The sequence below is a fragment of the Aspergillus bombycis genome (assembly GCF_001792695.1).
Source record: "Aspergillus bombycis strain NRRL26010 chromosome Unknown contig00018, whole genome shotgun sequence".
NCBI classification, from domain to species: Eukaryota; Fungi; Ascomycota; class Eurotiomycetes; order Eurotiales; family Aspergillaceae; genus Aspergillus; species Aspergillus bombycis.
The window spans coordinates 58,451-79,327 of NW_019170020.1; the positions used below are offsets into that span (position 1 = coordinate 58,451).

The 20,877-nt window shown below is 48.9% G+C and overlaps 5 protein-coding genes across 5 annotated transcripts; 3 read left to right on the forward strand and 2 right to left on the reverse strand.

Moving 5' to 3' along the window:
* Positions 1-522: 522 nt before the first annotated feature.
* Positions 523-1,110, forward strand: ABOM_002821 (uncharacterized protein; the record flags this gene model as incomplete). Its single annotated transcript, XM_022529951.1, has 1 exon — positions 523-1,110. One exon carries the CDS (start codon positions 523-525, stop codon positions 1,108-1,110), a length of 588 nt encoding a protein of 195 aa, XP_022391755.1.
* A 619-nt stretch (positions 1,111-1,729) lies between these two features.
* Positions 1,730-4,599, forward strand: ABOM_002822 (DNA ligase (ATP) CDC9; the record flags this gene model as incomplete). The annotated part of the gene is made up of 4 exons (XM_022529952.1): positions 1,730-1,767; positions 1,883-3,713; positions 3,770-4,000; positions 4,054-4,599. 4 exons carry the CDS (start codon positions 1,730-1,732, stop codon positions 4,597-4,599), a joined length of 2,646 nt encoding a protein of 881 aa, XP_022391754.1.
* An 800-nt stretch (positions 4,600-5,399) lies between these two features.
* Positions 5,400-8,085, forward strand: dppV (dipeptidyl peptidase DppV; the record flags this gene model as incomplete). The annotated part of the gene is made up of 8 exons (XM_022529953.1): positions 5,400-5,482; positions 5,542-5,593; positions 5,654-5,892; positions 5,954-6,965; positions 7,019-7,241; positions 7,303-7,535; positions 7,622-7,833; positions 7,944-8,085. 8 exons carry the CDS (start codon positions 5,400-5,402, stop codon positions 8,083-8,085), a joined length of 2,196 nt encoding a protein of 731 aa, XP_022391753.1.
* A 472-nt stretch (positions 8,086-8,557) lies between these two features.
* vtc4 (putative vacuolar transporter chaperone (Vtc4)) lies at positions 8,558-11,256 on the reverse strand (the record flags this gene model as incomplete). Its single annotated transcript, XM_022529954.1, has 5 exons — positions 8,558-8,964; positions 9,016-10,315; positions 10,363-10,608; positions 10,722-11,190; positions 11,252-11,256. The coding sequence occupies 5 exons, from the start codon at positions 11,254-11,256 to the stop codon at positions 8,558-8,560; spliced, it is 2,427 nt and encodes an 808-aa protein (XP_022391752.1).
* Positions 11,257-16,315: 5,059 nt separating this feature from the next.
* On the reverse strand, positions 16,316-20,013 carry ABOM_002825 (putative DUF221 domain protein; the record flags this gene model as incomplete). Its single annotated transcript, XM_022529955.1, has 3 exons — positions 16,316-17,325; positions 17,396-19,794; positions 19,847-20,013. The coding sequence occupies 3 exons, from the start codon at positions 20,011-20,013 to the stop codon at positions 16,316-16,318; spliced, it is 3,576 nt and encodes a 1,191-aa protein (XP_022391751.1).
* Positions 20,014-20,877: the final 864 nt, after the last annotated feature.

Consider the following 20,877-nt stretch of genomic DNA (forward strand, 5'->3'; position numbering starts at 1 on the left):
AGTAGGATATCAGCATCATCTGGAGGAATAGGGTGGTGGATACCGAGCTCACGTAGGTTTTGTAATGATCACCTGGATTCCCCCTAGTCTAATTAAGAGGCAAGCATCACTAGTGGGCTTTTAGTGGCGCTTAGCCTCATAGCACACATGCTTGTCATCCCCACTTTATTTAGGGTATATAGCTGGGATTTCTCATTGTCATCATCTCCGAAATCTCAGACCACACTAGTAAAATCATCAGCAAATACGTCTGGCATATTCTGCAACCGTTAGCCGAGCTCTGGGGATTGACTATTAACCGAGTCATTCGTGTGGAGGTCTTTGGGATATAATACGTCATTTCTCCAACGAAGAGCAGAAACCTGCAAGGAGGACGGCCTGGAAAAACAGAGCGTCGGTCTTCAGGGAATAATTCCATTCATTACCTGAACCCTAAGCTCAACTATTTTATACTCACCTGACCATATGTCCTCAAGTGTGTTTATCATATCCCATGGACACGCCTGGAACTTCAACTAACCCATGTCCATCATCACCAAAGTACTTTACAAAGACCTCCAGCGGTGTCAGGTCGAAGAAATCCCAGACGGACTCTCCCGCGCCACAATCCTAGAAACTTTCCACAACCATGACCTAATGATCAGGTCAATCTACCCGGGGTCTCACATCAAGGAGAGCACCTCTATCAGTTCAAGCTCTACAAAGTTCTCATCGCTAAACCCTAAGTCGAACGTCACCACCGTCTGTACTCTAACTAGTCTCGAGGACGGTATTGGCATGGTCACAGATTTGGGGCTGTGGATGGAGATCAACTGCCGCTGGACTGTTCATGATCGCGTTGAGAGTCCACCATTAGGTGGGGACAAAGCTTTAACGAGGAATGTTGCGCGGATAGGATCACTATACCTTCTTGAGGAGGCGGCTTTTCATATTATAAGGCCGTTTGAGAGGTTTGCGAGGAATGATCGCCAGCAGAGTCATGCTATGGAGGGTATTCTTAGATTGCTGCAGAGATTAAAAAGCGGGGAGGTGTCTGCTGTCGGGTTAACAGCTGGGGATGAAAGTGATGTCGATAATATAGTTGAGGATGCGAAACCCAAAAGGGAATAATGTTTTTGAAAGTATATACTTCAAGTTCCGTCTTTGCTGTTATCGTGAGGGTCAATTAACCACCAATCTTTCACACTAAAAGTATGATGACTATAATTAATATAGTAAAAAAAGGAACAATATTATCAAATACTTCGGACTCTCTTGACTCTAGGGAATTTACCGAAATGACAATGCACGTCAATCTACATACAAGACCATCCTTATCTTATCTATAATACACGTGACCTAATTAATCTCCGCGTCACGCGTTGCGCGCAGGCAGCCGGCTTCTGCCTTCAATGCGATTCAGTGAACGAAAATCGATAAATGCGGCGCATAATCTGATGCAATCTCTGATCCAAACATAAATATTCTAACCCATTCCCTCCAATGTCTGTTTGATACCCGGGTGAAGACGACGTCTATGTCCACTCGTCGCAGATCCGCGATTGTTGCGCGCTTCCAGAAACCAATCGTTTTCACGCCAGTACCGCAACGTCTCTATTCAATTAGCTGTCGTGCTCGTGTCCAACAACACATAGTGGGACACATATTGCTCGAAAGACAATTCGGTACTCACCGACCGCAGCCGAATTTCCACACACTAGCTTCTCTCTATCCGTCTATTTTATCCAGAATGGCAGATTCAAAAGGCCGGAAGCAGGCTACGCTGGGGTATGTTCGTGACTCCCAGTTGACTCTCGGGTGCGTCTTGATATGAGTCGCCCGGGTGTAGCTATGGTTTGTGGGCAATTGGCGTGGCTAACTGGTACATCTTGTTGGCAAACAGGCGATTTTTCGGCTCGAATGCGGACCCCAAAGAAGCACCTAAGAAACAGACTACACTTTCTTTCTCTGGCAAGAAAGATAAGGCTGAGAAAGTTGCGACGAAATCAGCGACAACACACGATTCTTCATCTGCAGATGGAGAGGGCGCCAATGGGGCGGAAAGTGAAGTTACTACAAAAGCAGATGTAGTTGAGACTAAGCCAAAGCCAGCTCCGGAAAACGGACATAATGACTCTAATGACCTGAAAAGGAAAGAGAGTGAGGAAGAAGCCAGTGACAGTGATGTTCAGCCTGCGCAGAAACGGAGACGGAGGACTTCACGAAGCCAGGAAGGAACCCCTTCTCCGAAGAAGAAATCTAAGACTCCATCTCCTAAGCGCTCCACATCCAAAAAAGACATTAAACTCGAAAAGACAGAGCAGCCGGCTGTTGTAAAGGAAACGTCGGGGGAGGAGACTCCTGAGGAAGACAAATCTGAGGAGGAAGCGTTGTCGGCCAGTGAAGACGAGGAGAAGCCCGAGGCGATGAAGAAGACCATGGAAAAAGTGCAGGCTACGTTGAAAGCGAGCGGCAGTGAGCCATATCCGGACTGGAAGCCTGGGACCCCCGTTCCTTATGCAGCATTGTGCACGACCTTCTCACTCATCGAAATGACCACCAAACGATTGGTGATTCTTGCCCATTGCTCTCTGTTTCTTCGCCAAGTCCTTCGGTTGACACCTGAGGACCTCCTTCCTACAGTTCAGCTTATGATCAACAAACTAGCTGCCGATTATGCCGGAATCGAACTGGGAATTGGCGAGTCTCTGATCATGAAAGCCATTGGCGAGAGTACCGGCCGCAGTTTGGCGGTCATCAAGGCAGATCAGCACGAGATTGGAGACCTAGGCTTGGTGGCAGCTAAGAGTCGGTCGAACCAGCCTACCATGTTTAAGCCGAAGCCATTGACAGTCCGGGGAATCCATGAAGGTCTCCTGGGTATTGCTAAAGTCCAGGGCCACGGTTCTCAGGACAAGAAAATCTCCGGTATTAAGAAGCTTCTCTCTGCTGCCGACCCTGAAACAGCGGGAAAGGGTAGCAAAGGTGTGGATATCACGAAGAACAAGGGTGGCCCCAGCGAGGCCAAGTTTATTGTTAGGTTTTTGGAAGGGAAATTAAGGCTAGGGTTGGCAGAAAAGACCGTTCTTGTCGCCCTTGCTCAAGCAGTGGTGACTCATGAAGCCGCCCTCCGAGGAGAGAAGACTCCTTCTCCCGAAAAGTTGGCTGAAGGCGAGGCTATCTTAAAGACGGTGTACAGCGAATTACCCGCTTATGAGATTATTATTCCCGCCATGCTTGAGAACGGCCTGTCCAAGCTCCACGAGACTTGCAAGCTACAGCCCGGTATCCCGATTAAGCCTATGCTTGCTAAGCCGACGAAATCCATCACCGAAGTCCTTGACCGTTTCGAAGGAAAGGAATTTACTTGCGAGTATAAGTACGACGGAGAGAGAGCACAGATTCACTACGTGGCACCAGACGCAACCCACAACTACCCGGAAGCACAGCACACATTACAAAAGGATGGCAAAGGCCTCGCTGCCATTTTCTCTCGTAACTCCGAAGACCTGTCGAAGAAATACCCAGATGTGCTGGCTAAGCTCGACAGCTGGATCAAAGACGGCGTGAAGAGCTTCGTCTTGGACTGCGAGACCGTTGCTTGGGATACGGTGAACAAGAAGGTTCTACCCTTCCAGCAGCTGATGACCCGCAAACGCAAGGATGTGAAGGCAGAAGACGTCAAGGTCAAAGTCTGTGTATTTGCCTTTGACCTCTTGTTCTTAAATGGAGAGGTAACGTCGATAAATTCATTATTTCATTGGCTGCTGCTAACTATCGCTACTTATAGCCTACTGTCAAGAAGTCACTCCGCGAACGCCGAGAACTCTTACATGACGCATTCCAGATTACGGAAGGCGAATTCCAGTTCGCTCAGTTCGGTAACACCAATGTACTGGATGAGATCCAGGAGTTGCTGGACGACAGTGTCAAAGCGTCGTGCGAAGGTTTGATGGTCAAGATGTTGGACACGAACGAAAGTGGCTACGAGCCGAGCAAGCGGAGTCGGAATTGGCTCAAGGTGTGTAGTGCGCAATCCATATACTTCTGTGGCGTAGCTAATTGTGAACACAGGTCAAGAAGGACTACCTTAGCGGTGTCGGTGATTCGCTTGACCTAGTCGTTCTCGGTGCTTACTACGGGCGAGGCAAGCGTACCTCCGTCTATGGTGCCTTCCTTCTGGCGGCGTACAACGCCAATACGCAAGCCTACGAGTCAATTTGTAACATTGGCACCGGGTTTTCCGAAGCTAACCTCGAGGAGCTTCACAAAGAGCTGTCTCCCCTGGTCATTGATCGACCCAAGCCGTTCTACACTCATTCGACCGTCCCCAAGGATCAGCCTGACGTCTGGTTTGAGCCTCGGCTGGTTTGGGAAGTGAAGACCGCCGATCTGACGCTCAGCCCACGATATCAAGCTGCGGCTGATGAGTTTGTGGGTACGACCGGTGGAGGCAAGGGTGTTTCTCTCCGCTTCCCCCGGTTCATCAAGTCACGAGAGGACAAGAAGCCGGAGCAGGCGACGACGACGCGGCAAGTAGCCGAGATGTATCGGAAACAGGAGGCGGTCGCGAAGGAAAATGCGGGTAAGAAGGGAGTGGACGATGATTTTGAATATTAGTCGGGGTTCCTGAGTTTAATCTCCGATGTGGAGTGCATTGCATCTTACTACTACTATTATACTTTCCTTCTCCCCTCGCTTTCCGGGGGTCGACTTACTGTATGTACTATACGGCGTACACACTAGGGCGGGTTCTGTTTCTGTTTGTTTTGATGCCGATCGCGTCATGAATGAATGTCACGCCATTCTGGGTAGCAATCCGGACGATTGATAATATGATGGTCAAATAATCCCAGCGGATATTAAGCGCCAAGACAATGGAATTAATTGAAGGAGTCGGTGTGCTGATAACGCAACTTGTCGCCATCGTCCAGGACGGAGGACCAAAAGGAACACAACAAATACCAAGCCGTGGTCTTGTCCTCTGTACCTCTCAGGGAATCCACCCCGCTTATCGCCGGCGGCAGTAACCGATAAACGGGAGGCTTGACCGGAGGAAGCCAACTGCTTCGGTCCTTAAATTGCCTTGGCATGTAACCCAAGACATGGAGACAAGGCCAACCACGCGAATGCGGTGGGGAACCCCATTCCATTGCAACCTGTTTATCTCACTAATCACGATGACTGATATCAATCTGGCGGCTTTGTTCGCAGTCATCATGATGGCTCCATGCTCTCCCGATTGGGTAGGTTCTTAATCGCGAAATGCGGAGACATTCCGTGCCCATTCTTTCTCGATTTCTATAAAGGAGCCATGTGGGCGTCCCCCCCGTCGATGATCCATTCCACCCTTCTCTCCCTTCTGTATCGCAGTTCCTCTGGGGGTCAATTGCTGTAGACCTTCCTACGGTAGAGACGCGATGAAGTCGGTATTCAACATGGGAGCGCTTCGGTGGCTCTCCATTGCAGCTACTGCCTCGACCGCGTTGGCCCTCGACCCTGAGTAAGTCGCCGCCACTCAATGTCTCACAGAGCATTTTGTTTGCTAACTGAGCGCGACAGGGGCCTCATCAGCGCTCCGCGGAGGTCGGAAGCGATCCCTAACCCTTCTGGTGTAAGCATTGACTCTGATTAGCGTGTACCTGGGCGCCAATGACTGACACGATCTGCTTAGGATGTCGCGGTGTTCTCGCAATCGCAATACTCTTTCGAGACCCACAAGACTACCTCGCAGTGGAACCTGCTGGACCTGAAGTCGGGCGATATCAAGATCCTGACGAATGACAGCGATGTCTCCGAGATTGTCTGGCTGGGGTCGGATGACTCGACTGTCCTCTATGTCAATGGTACCAATGCCGACATTCCCGGAGGTGTAGAATTGTGGGTGTCGGACATCTCCGATTTCGCCAATGGGTGTGTAGCGCCTCTTGTATCTTGAATGATCGTATGCACCAATCGCTGACTCGACGCATAGATACAAAGCAGCTTCATTGCCGGCTTCTTTCTCTGGCTTCAAAGTCGTCACTACAGACTCCGGCGATGTGCGCTACGTCGCATACGCCGAGTCGTGGGCAAACGGCACAGCATACAACGAAGAGCTTGTGGCAAAGCCTCTGAGCTCTGCTCGCATCTACGACAGCATCTACGTGCGCCACTGGGATTACTACCTTACCACCCGCTTCAATGCTGTGTTCTCGGGCACCTTAAAGAAGTCGGAGGGCAAGGGCAAGGCTACCTACAAGGCTGACGGAGGCCTCAAGAACCTCGTCTCCCCTGTTAAGAATGCTGAGAGCCCCTACCCACCCTTTGGTGGTGCCTCTGACTATGACCTCTCCCCCGACGGCAAGTGGGTTGCTTTCAAGAGTAAGGCACATGACCTTCCACGTGCCAACTACACCACTGCATATATCTTCCTTGTCCCCCATGACGGATCGAAAACCGCTGTCCCAATCAATGGACCCGATAGCCCCGGCACCCCAGAGGGTATCAAGGGTGACGCCGGCAGCCCGGTGTTTTCCCCGGATAGCAAGAAGATTGCCTACTGGCAGATGGCCGACGAGTCTTACGAGGCAGACCACCGTACCCTGTACGTGTACACTGTCAACTCGAAGGAGACTATTCCTTCCCTTGCAGCAGACTGGGACCGGTCTCTCGACTCCGTGCAATGGGCAGATGACGACAACCTTATCATTGGCGTTGAGGACGCAGGACGTAGCCGTTTGTTCTCCATCCCAGCAGATGCCGGCGACGACTACAAGCCTAAGAACTTCACCGATGGCGGTGTTGTATCCGCTTACTACCAATTGCCTGATTCCACCTATCTGGTTACCGGGAGTGCCATCTGGACCAGCTGGAACGTCTACATCGCTAGTCCCGAAGAGGGCGTGGTTAAGACGTTGGCCACTGCCAACAAGATTGACCCTGAGCTGAAAGGCCTGGGTCCCGAAATCGTCGACGAATTCTACTATGAGGGTAGCTGGACCAAGGTACTTGTGCCCGAGCCCAAGTATTTCTCAGACCTTGCTAACAACCACCGCAGATCCAAGCCTTTGTTATCTACCCCGAGAACTTCGACAAGACCAAGTCCTACCCCCTTCTCTACTACATCCACGGTGGACCTCAGAGCTCGTGGCTCGACTCCTGGAGCAGCCGCTGGAACCCCAAGGTCTTCGCCGACCAGGGATACGTAGTCGTTGCACCCAACCCAACCGGAAGCAGTGGTTTCGGCGATGCCCTCCAGGACGCCATCCAAAACCAATGGGGTACGACTGACCCACTTATACTTAAACCCCCATCCATACCCATGCTAACAAACCACCACAGGAGGCTACCCCTACGAAGACCTCGTCAAGGGCTGGGAATACGTCAACGAGAACTTCGACTTCATCGACACCGACAACGGCGTCGCCGCAGGAGCCAGCTATGGCGGGTTCATGATCAACTGGATCCAAGGCAGCGATCTGGGCCGCAAGTTCAAGGCCCTGGTCAGCCACGACGGCACATTCGTCGCAGACGCAAAGGTCTCGACCGAAGAACTGTGGTTCATGCAACACGAGGTGAGTCACCTACCGACCGCCATATTCCCTCCCTAACAAAAAAACACCCACAATCGAGCCATAGCTAACATAAACCAAACAAAAAGTTCAACGGCACATTCTGGGATAACCGCGAAAACTACCGACGCTGGGATCCTTCTGCCCCCGAACGAATCCTCAAATTCAGCACCCCCATGCTCATCATCCACAGTGATCTTGACTACCGTCTCCCCGTCTCAGAGGGTCTCTCTCTCTTCAATATCCTTCAGGAACGCGGTGTCCCGAGTCGATTCCTTAACTTCCCGGATGAGAATCACTGGTATGTGCCCCCCGTTTACCAACTCCACTCCCCTATTCAAGTCAACTACAACATAAAACAGCCCACACTAGCCGGAAGAAAGAATACTGACGTGGAGGTGAAATAAACAGGGTTCAAAACAAAGAAAACAGTCTAGTCTGGCACCAACAGGTCCTGGGCTGGTTGAACAAGTACTCGGGCGTGGAAGAGTCCAACGAGGATGCCGTTAGCTTGGATGATACTGTTATTCCTGTTGTGGATTATAACCCGTGAGTAACACTATAGTTGAACCTACCTTATCTATTGTTACCTATCATTATGATTATGATTGGAATATTGGATGTAATATGACGTTATGGTTGTATGTGTTTGTGAATTGTTGTTGTCGTTGTCGTAAAAGTATACTTCTTTTAGTTCTAGTATGACTGATCTTAAGGTAGTAGTGTATTTCAGGGAGATTCTTCTTCAAATTACCGGGAGGCTGAATTGTGACGAACGTATTTTATTGACTTTCATTGATTGTCACTTTGTCGCTATTCACTGGACTGAATGGGTTCATAATCATGCTTTTATATAATACATCCATATCCATAAACCGAGGTATCCGTGATTGCTCGTCGACTTCTAAACAGAACGCGTATAAACACAGGTGCCAATTTGGCGCGTATGGGTAATTCGAAAATAACAGGGTTAAAGTAAGCAGGAAAGCAAACTAAGAGAGGCAGAAAGCAAGTTCGAGATGACATCATAATTCTCCGGAGTCGGAACCTTGGCCATTTCCTGGGTAGTCGTAGTTGTCCCTCGCGGTGAATCCGGCTTGACGTGCTCGTAGGATAAAGTTCACTAATAGGACAGCCGCAAGACCAACGCCAACGACGGTTGGTCCCCATTTCTCGTAGTAGACTCGTTTAACGTCGCGGCGCTTGCGGATCTTGTCCACTCGCCAGATGTAGAGCACAAGACTGTACACGAGGGCCAGGGCTGCGAGCACGGTAAATGCCCAGGAAGATGCGAATGTGATGTAGTCGTTACCAAAGTTCAGTAAGGTGGCTGCGATAGTACCCAGGAGAATTGAGAATTCAAGCCACGAGAGGAAGGTCCGCTCCGCGGCGAAGTAGACTTTGGGCTCGACACGAACCGGGACGTGGATACCTAAGATATGTTAGTTTTCTCTCAACAATGGCGGGGTTTGGCTAAGCTTACGCTTTCCCTTCGGAGCGATGAATCGCTTAACGGTACGCTTGTTTCCCATGACAGCGATTCCCCTTTGTTCCGGGGGTGGCAAGTTGGTTGGTCTCGGCCGAGGAATGAGTGCTATGAGTCCAGATACTACAGCACTTCCAGCTTGCTGGCTGTAGTATTTGGCCAACTGTCGGTAATAGTGCATCCCACCGACTCGTCGCGCCTCTTCCAGTTCGTCTGAATCGACAGTATCTTCCTCGTCTGAGTCATACAACGGGTAGTCTTCATCTCCCGGAAGCGGCTGGGCGGCGATGCGTTCCTCTATATCCAAAGCGTTTCCGTCTGAATCGGCGAACAGATCATTGCGAGGATCCCTCCGATCGCCATTGGCGTGCCCTCTGTCATCTAATTCGTCCTCATCTGAGTCATAATCGTCGTCGGGTGTCTCATTGGCTGATAGTGAAGTACTCGCCAGCGGTCGTTCAATACCAAACCGGCCCATCGCGGGTTTACGAATGTCCACATCCATCTGTGGCATCCAGAACGGAAGGAGGTTGATACGATCGGGGAAAAGAGTCGCTGTACCGTGGATAAACTTGCTGAACTTGGGAACCGCTTCTACTAGGTGACTCGCCGTCAGGTCCCTGATCCATTGGGGGGGCTCTTGACCGGCCTGGGTCTGAAGTTTCACTTCAAGAACGGCATAAGGAAACCGTTCCACATCTTCGGGGGGCAACTGGGAGAAAGGGAAATCGACACCGATATCCATTCGGCGCCAGTTGTCTCCGGCTCTGCGGTGACCATCGAGATTATCCTCGCGGACCATGGTCAATTCAGTATCAAGCGATATACGGACTCTGGCGTCGCCCGGCAACTGGAAAGCAGTTCGATGGTAGAAGGTCCGAGTGACAGGCTTCAGCTGTCGTGTGATGACCCGGTATTGGATCTCTTGAGCTAGCTGTTCGAGATTGTTGATTTCGTCTTCACTCTTTTTACCATCCTTTCTCATCTTGTCGAAAATAGCCTCGGTCGTCAGCTCTCCAGCCAGGTAAGCATTAACATTCTTTTCCTTGAGGGAGAAACGGGCTTTGACCGACTTCTCTCCGGTCCAATCCTCGCGATGAGTCTTTCGCTCGACGAAAATTTGGTCACTCTTCATGCCACCGTACCAGCGCAATCGAATGGCCTCGGCTCCTTCCGTCTTCTTCAACCGTCCTTGGTACAGCTCCCATGTGTCCGAATTGTCGTAGTAGATGGAAGTGATAGCAGTGTCCTCTTCCTCGAACTCCTTCTGGGGATTGAAGACGAGCACGGGAAGGTGCTGCTCCGGTCAGTGCTGATATTAAGGCGAAAGGTGTGAGAACATACCTTAAGGATGATGAGCTTCAGCTCGGTGATATTATCAGGATGAACCCAGTATTTAGTTGTTTGGCGAACGAAGTTTTGCTGTGTGCCACCAGCGGAAGAGTCTCCCTTAACCGGGTTTCCTTTGGTGCGAACCAGATCATAGAGCTTGGACAACTTCACCACGAACGCATCATAATTATCCTTGAAGAAAGGCTTGGCTTTGAGTCGTGCCGCAAAAACTGGCTTGAGATGCCAGCTGGTTTCTTTCTATCGGGAAATGTCAGTTTGAAGTTCGTGTGCACAGACACCAGGGCCAACACAAAAAAGAAGAAAAAAAAAAAAACAAAAAACATTAACAGCGAAAGCAAGATAGCACATACATCGTGTTTCTTGATAATTTTCTGAAACCCAGTGTAGTTGAGCTGGGTAAACTTGGCCAAATCATGGACGTCGGCAATGATGTCACTCAAGACCTGCTCAAGGACCATGAAATCCTCATCGGACGGAGGGCAAATGCTAGAACGGACGCTTTGACGGCGCGAGCCCGACGCCGTGGCCGTCTCTAGGCGCGAGACTACATCATTGACTTCCTTCTCGCTCGACTGGATGCGACGAACAATTTCCTCGCTTTTCGTGCGCTGGAAATTAAACACCTTGTCCAGTTCACCTTCCAGCAGCGATACGAAGTGTTTCTCGTCATCTTCTGTCCATGGCCTGCGATCGCGTTTTGAGTATGAAGAAACTGGTTCGGCGACAAAATCGGTCCTCAGAGCTCTTTTCAATTCATCGTAGGCGATGTAGTACCAGTAGTACTCTTTGATCATCGACGATCGGAGATGCTCTCCGAACCTTGAGAGGTGGGGACGATTAGCTAGGGAACCATTGAGCTTGGAGGGAAGCTTCTACTCACCTCATGATGGGCTAATTGGGAGTGAAATGAAATTTACCAAGGATGAAGGATTCTTGAAGATGGTGAAGCGGGGAGGGGGTGTTAGATGTGGGAAAGGAGCATCATGAAATGCGCGAGAAAAGGCAAAAGGGAAAGACTAAGAGGTCGGTCGGTAGCTTAAGATATGGGAAATAAATTCAACACTGAGTGGAGATCTGACACTGACTAGCATACAGTGAGCTATGCAGTGGCGAAAAAAAAATTCTTTCTGTGGTATTCTTTTTCCTCTTTTTTTTCCTCTCCAGCCCTTTTCAGTTCAGGGAATAGACTACTCGGTGATGGCGCGCGCGAGAGAGAGAGAGGGAGATACAACTACTGTACCTCGACATCACGAGTCTGGAGCGGAGCCCAAAGTAGAATAGCGGCCAGCTAAAACGTTAGTCCTGGCCGTATTGACGTATGGTTAATACGGGGTCCGCTTACCTTCCCATGCATTGACCACTTAGAATCGTCCCGCTAGGCGATAGCTTTCAGAACCGATATTAGTTCCATTTCCATGATCGTCTTAGTCCACGCACGTTGTGTGACCCGATTTGCCCATTAATACCACCCTGGTCCGTCCCGATTCAAGGGTAATGAGGCCAAGACTGTCTGGCAAACCCATCACAGCCACTCGCCCAAGCATGTGCTCGTCCATGTGGAGTCTCTGTGCCTACCTTAGCGCCTACTATTTTCGAGGCTAAACATCCAGTCCAAATGGAATGCTAAAAGTTTCCTTTGACTCGTAATGCACCTGAGCATCAATCTGTGCAGTCTGTCATTTCCCCCCCCCCCTTTGCTATTAGGACTCGACCTGCCGTACTGGGTATGAAATCCGTGACTTAAGGACCTTCCTAAATTAACCGGTGAAGCAAAGCAATACTTTCGAAATCTGCATGTCTCTCTCGCTCTCTTTCTCTACGTAAAAGAAACCTATATACTCGACTAACAGTGCATGTGGTCGATCCATATCTAAAACACTCGGAGGTCTTCCCTCCGAACTGTGTTCAATGGTAATCAATCTGTCACAGAATAAAGCCGGAAGATTCCCTCTGAATTTCGGCCAACCCTAAAACCCCTTTGCCGGATGAATTTCCGAAGACAGCGGAAGAGCAAAGAATACCGAAGATTTACAAACAAAATGAATAAGGAATAAATAAACCGTGCCTCAGCACGACTCCGGAGCACAGGTAAGACATTTCCTCTGCGGGCGGACTGGTAAAGTAATTTGCATTATGAATCATAGTGTCAGGGCCTCAGATATTGACGGGCAAGGCCACGGTCTAGATCCACTGTGGGACATGATTTAGACTGCAGGCCACGGGAAATACAGGCTCCACAAGCCAATCGGCAGGTTGCTCAATTGTTTTCCACCTAATTTGACTGCAAGGGAGTCGAGGAACTGACCTCAGGGAAGTCTCTCTCACGATGCAAGCATCATCCGATCTCATTCCAAGGCACACGTGCAGTATTTCCCAATTCGGCCGCCTCTGGCACCATACCCGTTTGCTCGTAGAAAGGGATACGAGTATCGGCGCAACTGCAGCCTTTTGTACTCCTACCAACCCCAGTGGACGGACTCTTAGCGTGCGTAAGGGGACAAGTAAATACCAAAAAGGAAAGAAAAAAAAGAGAGAATAGAAGACAATTGGGTGGTTGACAAGCCAATAACAAATGGCAATATCAATAATAGAAAATCGTTAAGAGAAAACGGGCATTATAGGAACAAGGGTTCAGTATATGGCAACGATACCCGACCCGCCTGGCTGTCTACACAAGTACTGTCTGCTCTAGTCATATTCAAAGAAAAATAACGTATGGTAGCATAGAAAGGAAGTTCCGCTGCACTTACAAAGTAGACGATCATGAGTACGCCTGCAATAACGGCCAACCGTTGGCGAGCATGCATGCGGCTTTTGCCTTGTCACATTTGACTAGATTGCATCTACGGCGTTATTCCGTCGAATCCATCCCTATAAGGCTGGAACCATCAATTACCAAGAGATTTCGATTCCATTTGCATCCGGTAAGCCACTGCATTAGCGCCCGGAGTACAGTTCACCAATTTTACGGGTGCGTACGCTGATCTGCCTGCTTAAGCATATCTATCCTTGCCCCTCTCTTGGCGTAGATGAGGGGTTTAATTGGAAAGTGCTATGGGCGGTCCGTGTCGAAGCATCAGTAGTAGGGATGAAGAGAGCTTCGCTGAACCTGCTCTATACTCAGTTTGTCATTGGGTCGGATCCAAGATCAATCAAGACTGCGTCATATGTTCGCGTATGTCAATTGGTCGGACTGGCAAATAGCAAGGTCTAGCCGGTATCGTAAATTATGCGTCATATTTGCTTTGATGTTGGAGATCTGCACAGCCTGAGGTTACCCACTAAGCCATAACTTATAATCCCATCTCCCCTCTATTGATTCTCTTCGAAAAGCTCCACTATTGTTGGAGAACTCTTGATGACGAGGAAGCAAAAACTGTCAGAAGTATGATGCTCCGGATGATCCAAAAATAAAGGTGATATTAGAAAGGTTGCAGACAATTTAACGAATTCTCAATTTGATAGCCCTTGTCCCCCCCCGAGATTACTTAGAGTAAACAGGAAGTGAAACCGGAAAAGGAAGAAAGAGAAAGGAAGGAGAAGCGAGATCATTGTTAAAGTCCACAAGACCTGCAGAGCTAATTCATTCTCAAAACCTCGTCAGCCGTATAAAACCATATGAATTCTTTTGGTATACAAACGTTTTGTGTTATGGCAAACCGCCTAACTGTACCACCTGAATCCTGTGCTCTTAAGGTCCTTTGTAGGAGATTTTCTTTCTATAAGATATCACCCTGCTCATAGTTATTAGATACTAAGATACTAGTCATCAAGTTGATTGTCCTCTTTGTCACTCTCATGGTCTTTCTGCATTCAGGATCGCACCTATCCCTCATCCTATATTTAGACAGGGTGTACAAATAGCGATTAACCAAGTCAACCGTGCTTCATTATGAACCGTAATGCCTCCAATTAGCATAATGCCTTCACTTAAGTGGAAACTCTGGGTAAATACCTATAGACACCTCTCCCACCTGAAGGGACGCGAGTAACAAAACCCAGGAGTTACAGCATATCCCTTTGTCGGATATTGAATGTTGAGGCTATACGAAGCCTGCTCGGTTCGGGACCTGGGAGGTATGTCGTCTTTGTCAAATTAGATTTAATAGAAGTGGCAAATGAATCAAAAGAAAAGAAACTGTTGTTGTTGTTGAGTACCACCACGTTGCAGAGCTGGGATGATGTGTTGAAATCATCCCACCGACGAGCAGCCGGGCAGTAAAAGGAGATTTGATCTAAAAGCCTGCGGCGTCGTTACTCGGTTGATGACAGTAATACCAAGGTTGTTAACATATACTGCCTATTCATAAGCCTTTCTCTTCATGCTTGTATATGACAAAGTCTCTTTTCTTGCTATGCTCAACTGCCGAATTCATGTTCATGACCACTCATTCAAATCAACACAAACAATTAAAGGGAAACATCTGGGGATATGTACGACCAGGCGAAAAATTATATCCGACAATTCTTATGTTACTGTCTAGTCTTCAGACTGCCCATGAAGTGAAGTCGAAATAATGATACACAGATAATGATTACACTATCAAAGCTACTCATAACTATATCAAATATATACTTATCTAAGGACACCCACATCACAAATAACTGGGGCTCCGAACCGCAAAGGTATAGAGTGGCACCATTCGGCTTCGGCCAGAGCTCTCATCTACTGCTACCGAGGAACGTTTTATGCCGCTAGCCCAAGTCGGTAGACTGAGCAACAGTCCAGTTACTACTTTCAAGTATCAAAGTGGATATTAGAAACGGTTGGAGAAGATGCTAAATTCGGAAGTTCATTCCACTCGAACGGAGACGATATTCAAAGGTGAAACCAAAAGGAGAATTCACTACGATGACAGTCCAACGTTTGAGAAGGCAATGAAGACATTAAGCAGTGAAAGGAAACGACGCCCGCGTTGCGTGGGAATCCACATTATGGAAAGTGCTGGTGGGTCGCCCCGTGGGCGTTCAATTGACTGGGGCTTAGACTACGCTATCGAGTAGCTTCTTCGCTACTCGTAACGAGGAGCCAATAACTGCCTGAAGAATGCTATTATTGGTTGTACATTGCGGTCAAAAATCGGTTCCAACGGATTCTTCTACAAAAGGCTAGTGATTCTATTGCGTCGTGGCTTCGGTACCCCGTCCTCTGTCGCTCGGGGGGATCCGACGTCATCGGAATTCCCCAGACGCGGAAGAAAAAAAACCGATGCAAAGATTCTTCAGAGAGTTGGACTCGTGCCATAATCATGGATCCTGAATGGATGGAGACATCTAAGCTTAAATAACCGAGAAAGCATCTAACCTTGAGTTCGGGCCAACTCCGGTATTTCATATATCGCCTCTCATTGCTGCGGCATACCCCCATCGTTTACTCCGTGCTTCCGTGGCTTTTATACTTGACGTCTGAAACCGTTAGTGCCCTCGCTTGCGGTACTCGTCAAAACTGGAGACCGGGCATTCCCGCGAGTCATGTATTGTTTATTAATCTTAACCTGCTCGATAGTGTGACCCTTGGAATAGTCAAGCATTCTCAGAGAGAAGCCAAGTCCCTAGTAGTAGTCATTGAGCTTTCAGAGAATTTACACAACGCAGGGGCGATCCACTACTCGATGGGGCAGAGCCTCTGCCTGAACATATTGGAAATCACTCTTTTCCGCCACGGTGCCTAGTTGTGCACATCAGACGAATATACCACCTAGCTTGATTCGTTGCAGTGAACTACAGATGAAGTTTAGCACTGGTTTACTTTTCTAAAGGAGAGTTGAAACTTTTTCAAGGAGAATAAAGTCAATCAATTAGTTGTATCTTATGTACATGTACAAGCTCAACGCCAACCCATGCCAGTGGGGACAAAAGCTAAATCCGTGAAATCATCATGCAAGGTCATCATAGCTAACCACAAGCTTGGTGGTCGATGTTCTTAAGGTTCTAAATGCCGTTCTCATAACTGGATGAGATCCACTTCCGAGAAGTCCGGCGGACTGCGACTGAAGATCGTACGGCACTTGCCGTCCAATGCCTGGTACTCGTTGCTGATCCAGATGTGCTTGCTGAACCGCTGAGTCCGGTACACTTCGTCATCGCTGACTCCGAGATCGTCCCGGGGAATCCAGATCACGGGACGCTTGGCTCGCAGAGCATCATGCTGGAAGGCGCGCTGAACGAGCTGGTCACGTTCTTCCGGCGTGAGATCTTCCAGCTCGTCATGGATACCAGCAAATAGTGCCGGGGCCACTTGATTGGTAGGAGGGCCTTGGGCTTCAGCATCCTCCGCTACCTTCTCACGAATCCGCTGCACCGTCGGGACCGAGCTGTCGGAGTTGGCCCCGAAGTACTTCGACCGGCTCCGTGAAGACCTGTCAGCCCAAGACTGCCGCTTAGGCCCGAGACTGGGCCGCCTGGCCTGGAATTCGGTCTGTCGCTCCATGCTAGCTTCAATATCCTTCAGCTCAATATCATGGGTTGTTCCATCCGTCTGGCGGCCCCTATGTTCTTCGTGGTCCGACAGTTGACCTCTATCAGAGTTCAATTCATCATCCTGAAGCAACCCAAGCCGCGCACGTTGGGCACGCTCAAACTCCTCATCCCGACGCACCGCTTCATCTTCCAACGTGATTGGTAGATAACGGATCAGGGGGCCGAAAGCTTCATTCAGCAGAATTTGGTATCCGACTGTGAGGACAAGAACGACAATCATGCAAATGGCTTGGCCCTTGCAGGCAACTGTGCCCTGCACGTCACGAACCAAAAAGAATAGACCGATTAAACAGACTTCCATGAAATATATGCCCGTGAACAACTGGTTGATCGCCTTAGGGAAAAGCAACCCACCGGTGTCAAAGCGAAATTTGGTGACATATAGCGTGTTATACCGGTAAACGAACCAAAATAAGCCGAACGTGATCACATTGAACACAAGGATGAGAGGCGAGATAACACAGTAAATCAGTCCTACAGATCAACCGTCAGCGCCATCAGTCGTGTCAAAAACCCAACAATAGCGAAGCAAACAGATACATACCTATAGATGCCAGGGTGGTGTACACCGGGAAGAAAGTTCCCCACTGCATCTGGTTCAAATTCGTAGTCCGGGCCCATTTTGTCCGGGCCGTCGTGTCAAGCAAGGGTCCAAGGATAAACCAGCTCGCTAAATTCACAACCTGGACCAACGCACCGGCACTCACCGACATCGCCTGAAGAATCATGTACGAAAAGAAATAATTGCTGGAAAGAGGAATGTTCTCCGCAAGCAGTTGAGGCCAGCTCGTGACATTCGTGACGTTACTGATGATGGTCGAGAAACTGGACGAGATCGCGACGACTAGAAATAGCTGAACGAACAGGAACGCGAAATAATAATTCTGAACTGTGATTTCAACAGCCATACCTGTGTGAACGCCCTGGGTCCGACAGAGGAACCGGAGGATTAACGGCAACACAGCCATCAGAATGGCCAAAAACAGTGCAGGTAGAATACCCTGCACGGCAGAGATAAACCATTCTGGTAATTTGGATATCCATTTAAGCCACGTAAACGCTTCTTCCAAGTACGACAGCTGAGACAGTAAACCAGTGAAGGCCACAGGGAAAGCCCACCCAACCACCATCGCACAGACAATGGTCAGGATTCCAAAGGTTCGCAGATAACGCTCCCACCACCTGATCGACATGTTGTCCCAAATTACATCGTCTGGAGAAATTTCCACAATGCGAGGAGCCATTTGTTTGGGGACATGATGACTGACTGTCTGACAAGCCATATGCGCAGCCACCTGGTGATTGAATTGAATGAAGGCAGAATTCATCAGGGGAAACTTCTCGGGGGTTTGTTGATCCACCTCAATTTCTAAGTTCAAACGAGCCACTTCTTTCCGGCAGTAATCGATGGTGTCTACCTTCTTGCCTATAAGCGGGAGGGAGGGCATCCAGCTAAGACCAAAGATTGGCAGTCGCATGGTATCACGGTCCTTTGGTCTGATATATTTCTTCCATAGAGGTTCTCCGAAGTCCTCACTGTCGAAGTCTTCGTTGTAGGCGACAGGATACTCCTCTCCTTCCAATTGTTCGCCCTCGGTTCGAGTTCTTCGCTTATCCCTATTGTTTATCCCTTTCTCTGTCGGTGCATCGTTCCTCTCCTCATCAATCGAGCTGCTTTCGCGTTGTGTTAAAGGAAACTCGTCAGGCTCACTTCTGTGGCTCAGCTTAGAATTGCTTGATCCTGTACTCTTCCAGAAAGGCCTTTTAGGCTTGGATCCAGTTGCATCTGTGACGCCCGAAGCTGTGCCATTTGTGCGTGCTTGCGAACAGTCTGCAACATCCACACTATCAGACTCAGACCGAGGGTACTCTAATGAGCGTGAGCCGTCTTGAGGAGCAACCGAGGTGTTTGGTACAAAGCCACCAGATCGAGTCAACTTTCCATCTATTCCACCTTCGACCTTCTTGAAGCCTTCAAGGACGGACTTCCCTAGCTTGCCCACACCATGACCGACGGCTCCTGCGGCCTCCATGGCGGGGTCAAAGGGGTTCAGTCTTCTTCGTTTCCCTGGCACAGGCTGATCCTTTGAGCCATCATGATGTAAGACCTCAGCAAGAGTGTGTGCTTGGTGTGGGTCACCAGAACTGATACCAGTATCCATAGCCATTAGTGAAGCTTTCCTGTCCGTATCCTGCTGCTCCTCCTTAGCAGTCTTTCTTGCTTTCACCCCAGACTTTTTCGCCTCGGCCTTCGCCTGTTTCAACTGAGCTTTCTTGCATTTGATTATTAAGTCTGTCTCCGCAGCCTCAAGTTTCAAAGCCAACGCATCCCGCAGTTTCACTTTTTCGTTGAGGTCATCGAAATTGCGGTTGATCCAGATGTTGCGAACACCACCAGGAAAGACATCAAACAGTGAATCAAGAGCATCCACTGTGAGCCACCTTTCCGGGATTGCTGTCACCAAGACTGTCGTCGCAGAAGCTCGTAGACGGTGTTGGGGAGATGTCAAGTAGGCTTGCCGTAAGCGTATATAATTTCTCAGCTCGTCATAGAACACAGCGCATACGTAGATAATGGTGATGATGGCCATGATCAAATGTCCCCAGTAACGGTTGGTGTTCTCTGGGGTCACGTTGCCCCAGGCAAGTTGATCCAGACCAGTAACATTCCATGAGCTGCCAGATTCAGTACCGTTTTTATAATGTTGGTCTTTACCTCCAGCTTTATTCAAGGGTAGCAGGACCGGTAAAATGATGCAACCTAGAGGGACAAAAATTTTGAGAAGCATGCGGAGGTATCGCAAGAAGAAGTATGCATCCAAGCCGCATTTTTGTATAAACTCAGTACTAGAGGTACGAAATACAGGCACAATCCATCGGAAAAGACCAGGAGGGGATGGTTCGGTACGCTCTCTGTCCGGCACGAGGTAGGTTCTAGGTTGACTAACAAGTCATGTTAGCATTTGCACTCATCCAAGAAAACTGTCGCACTCACTAGATGCGGGTGAGCTTCGATTTGAGAAGCAAAAAGAGTAGAAATTCCACTGCAAAAATGACGATGGCGGTAGCTAAAGAGGCGAGGAAAGTGTTGATTGGGATACCTGCACTCTTTTGACCGGTGCCACCGGCGTGTTCGAGGGCCGATCCCAGATCTTGGGCCATCGCTATCAGTAATGCCGCTCATGCAACTGTTCACCGATTACGAAAAAAGGGAAAGGAAAACCCGAGAAAGAAAAAAAGAAAGGAAGAAGAACAAGATAAAAAAAAAAGAAGAGTTGTAAGTTTTATCAACGTTCATAGAATATCATGAGAGAAAATCAAGGTAGCGACGAGACTCCCAAACAAACTCATCACAAATTTAATTGTATGGGATCTGCTAATACCGCAGCTGCAAAGTCACGAACTGCAAAACTGGGGTTGCATTGTTTTAGAAGGGTGTAAGTGGATGGGTTCAGAGAAACACTGTTCCTTTGCCTTGGTTGCAAAGAGGGACACAGTCAAAAGTGGGCGACGAAGAAAAAAGACGAAGATATTTGGAGGACCAGAGTATATAAAGGCATGACAGTAGCGGCGTTGACGGTGTAATGAATCAACCATTCATCGTTCAGGTCGCCGCCAAGTCAACAGGGAAGAAGCGCCACGATTTGTGGGAAAAGTGCTGGGGTTGGGCGGATCTCTTCCACCAAAAATGACATCAGGCGCCTGCTGAAACTAGCAGTTTGGCCTGAGGTCCCGGCGCTTGCTTGGTGTTTCAACTTCCCCTGAAATTGATTGAAGGATTAGGCCACTAAATTATGGACAGTCCTCTCCATTACCTCTCCTACCCAAGTGCCAGCGGTAAGGACAGTGCATGACTGATGTGTTAAAGCAGCATGCCAATTTATTTTGGGAAGACACCAGCCCTTTTGTCTCTTATCCCTCCTCGTTTGGTGACGATCTTGAATGTCGATACTTTCTCTATTAGGGAGATTAAACCATACCGTTCTTGGTATAGATCCAGCCCTAACGGGCCTGGGTGGTTACATT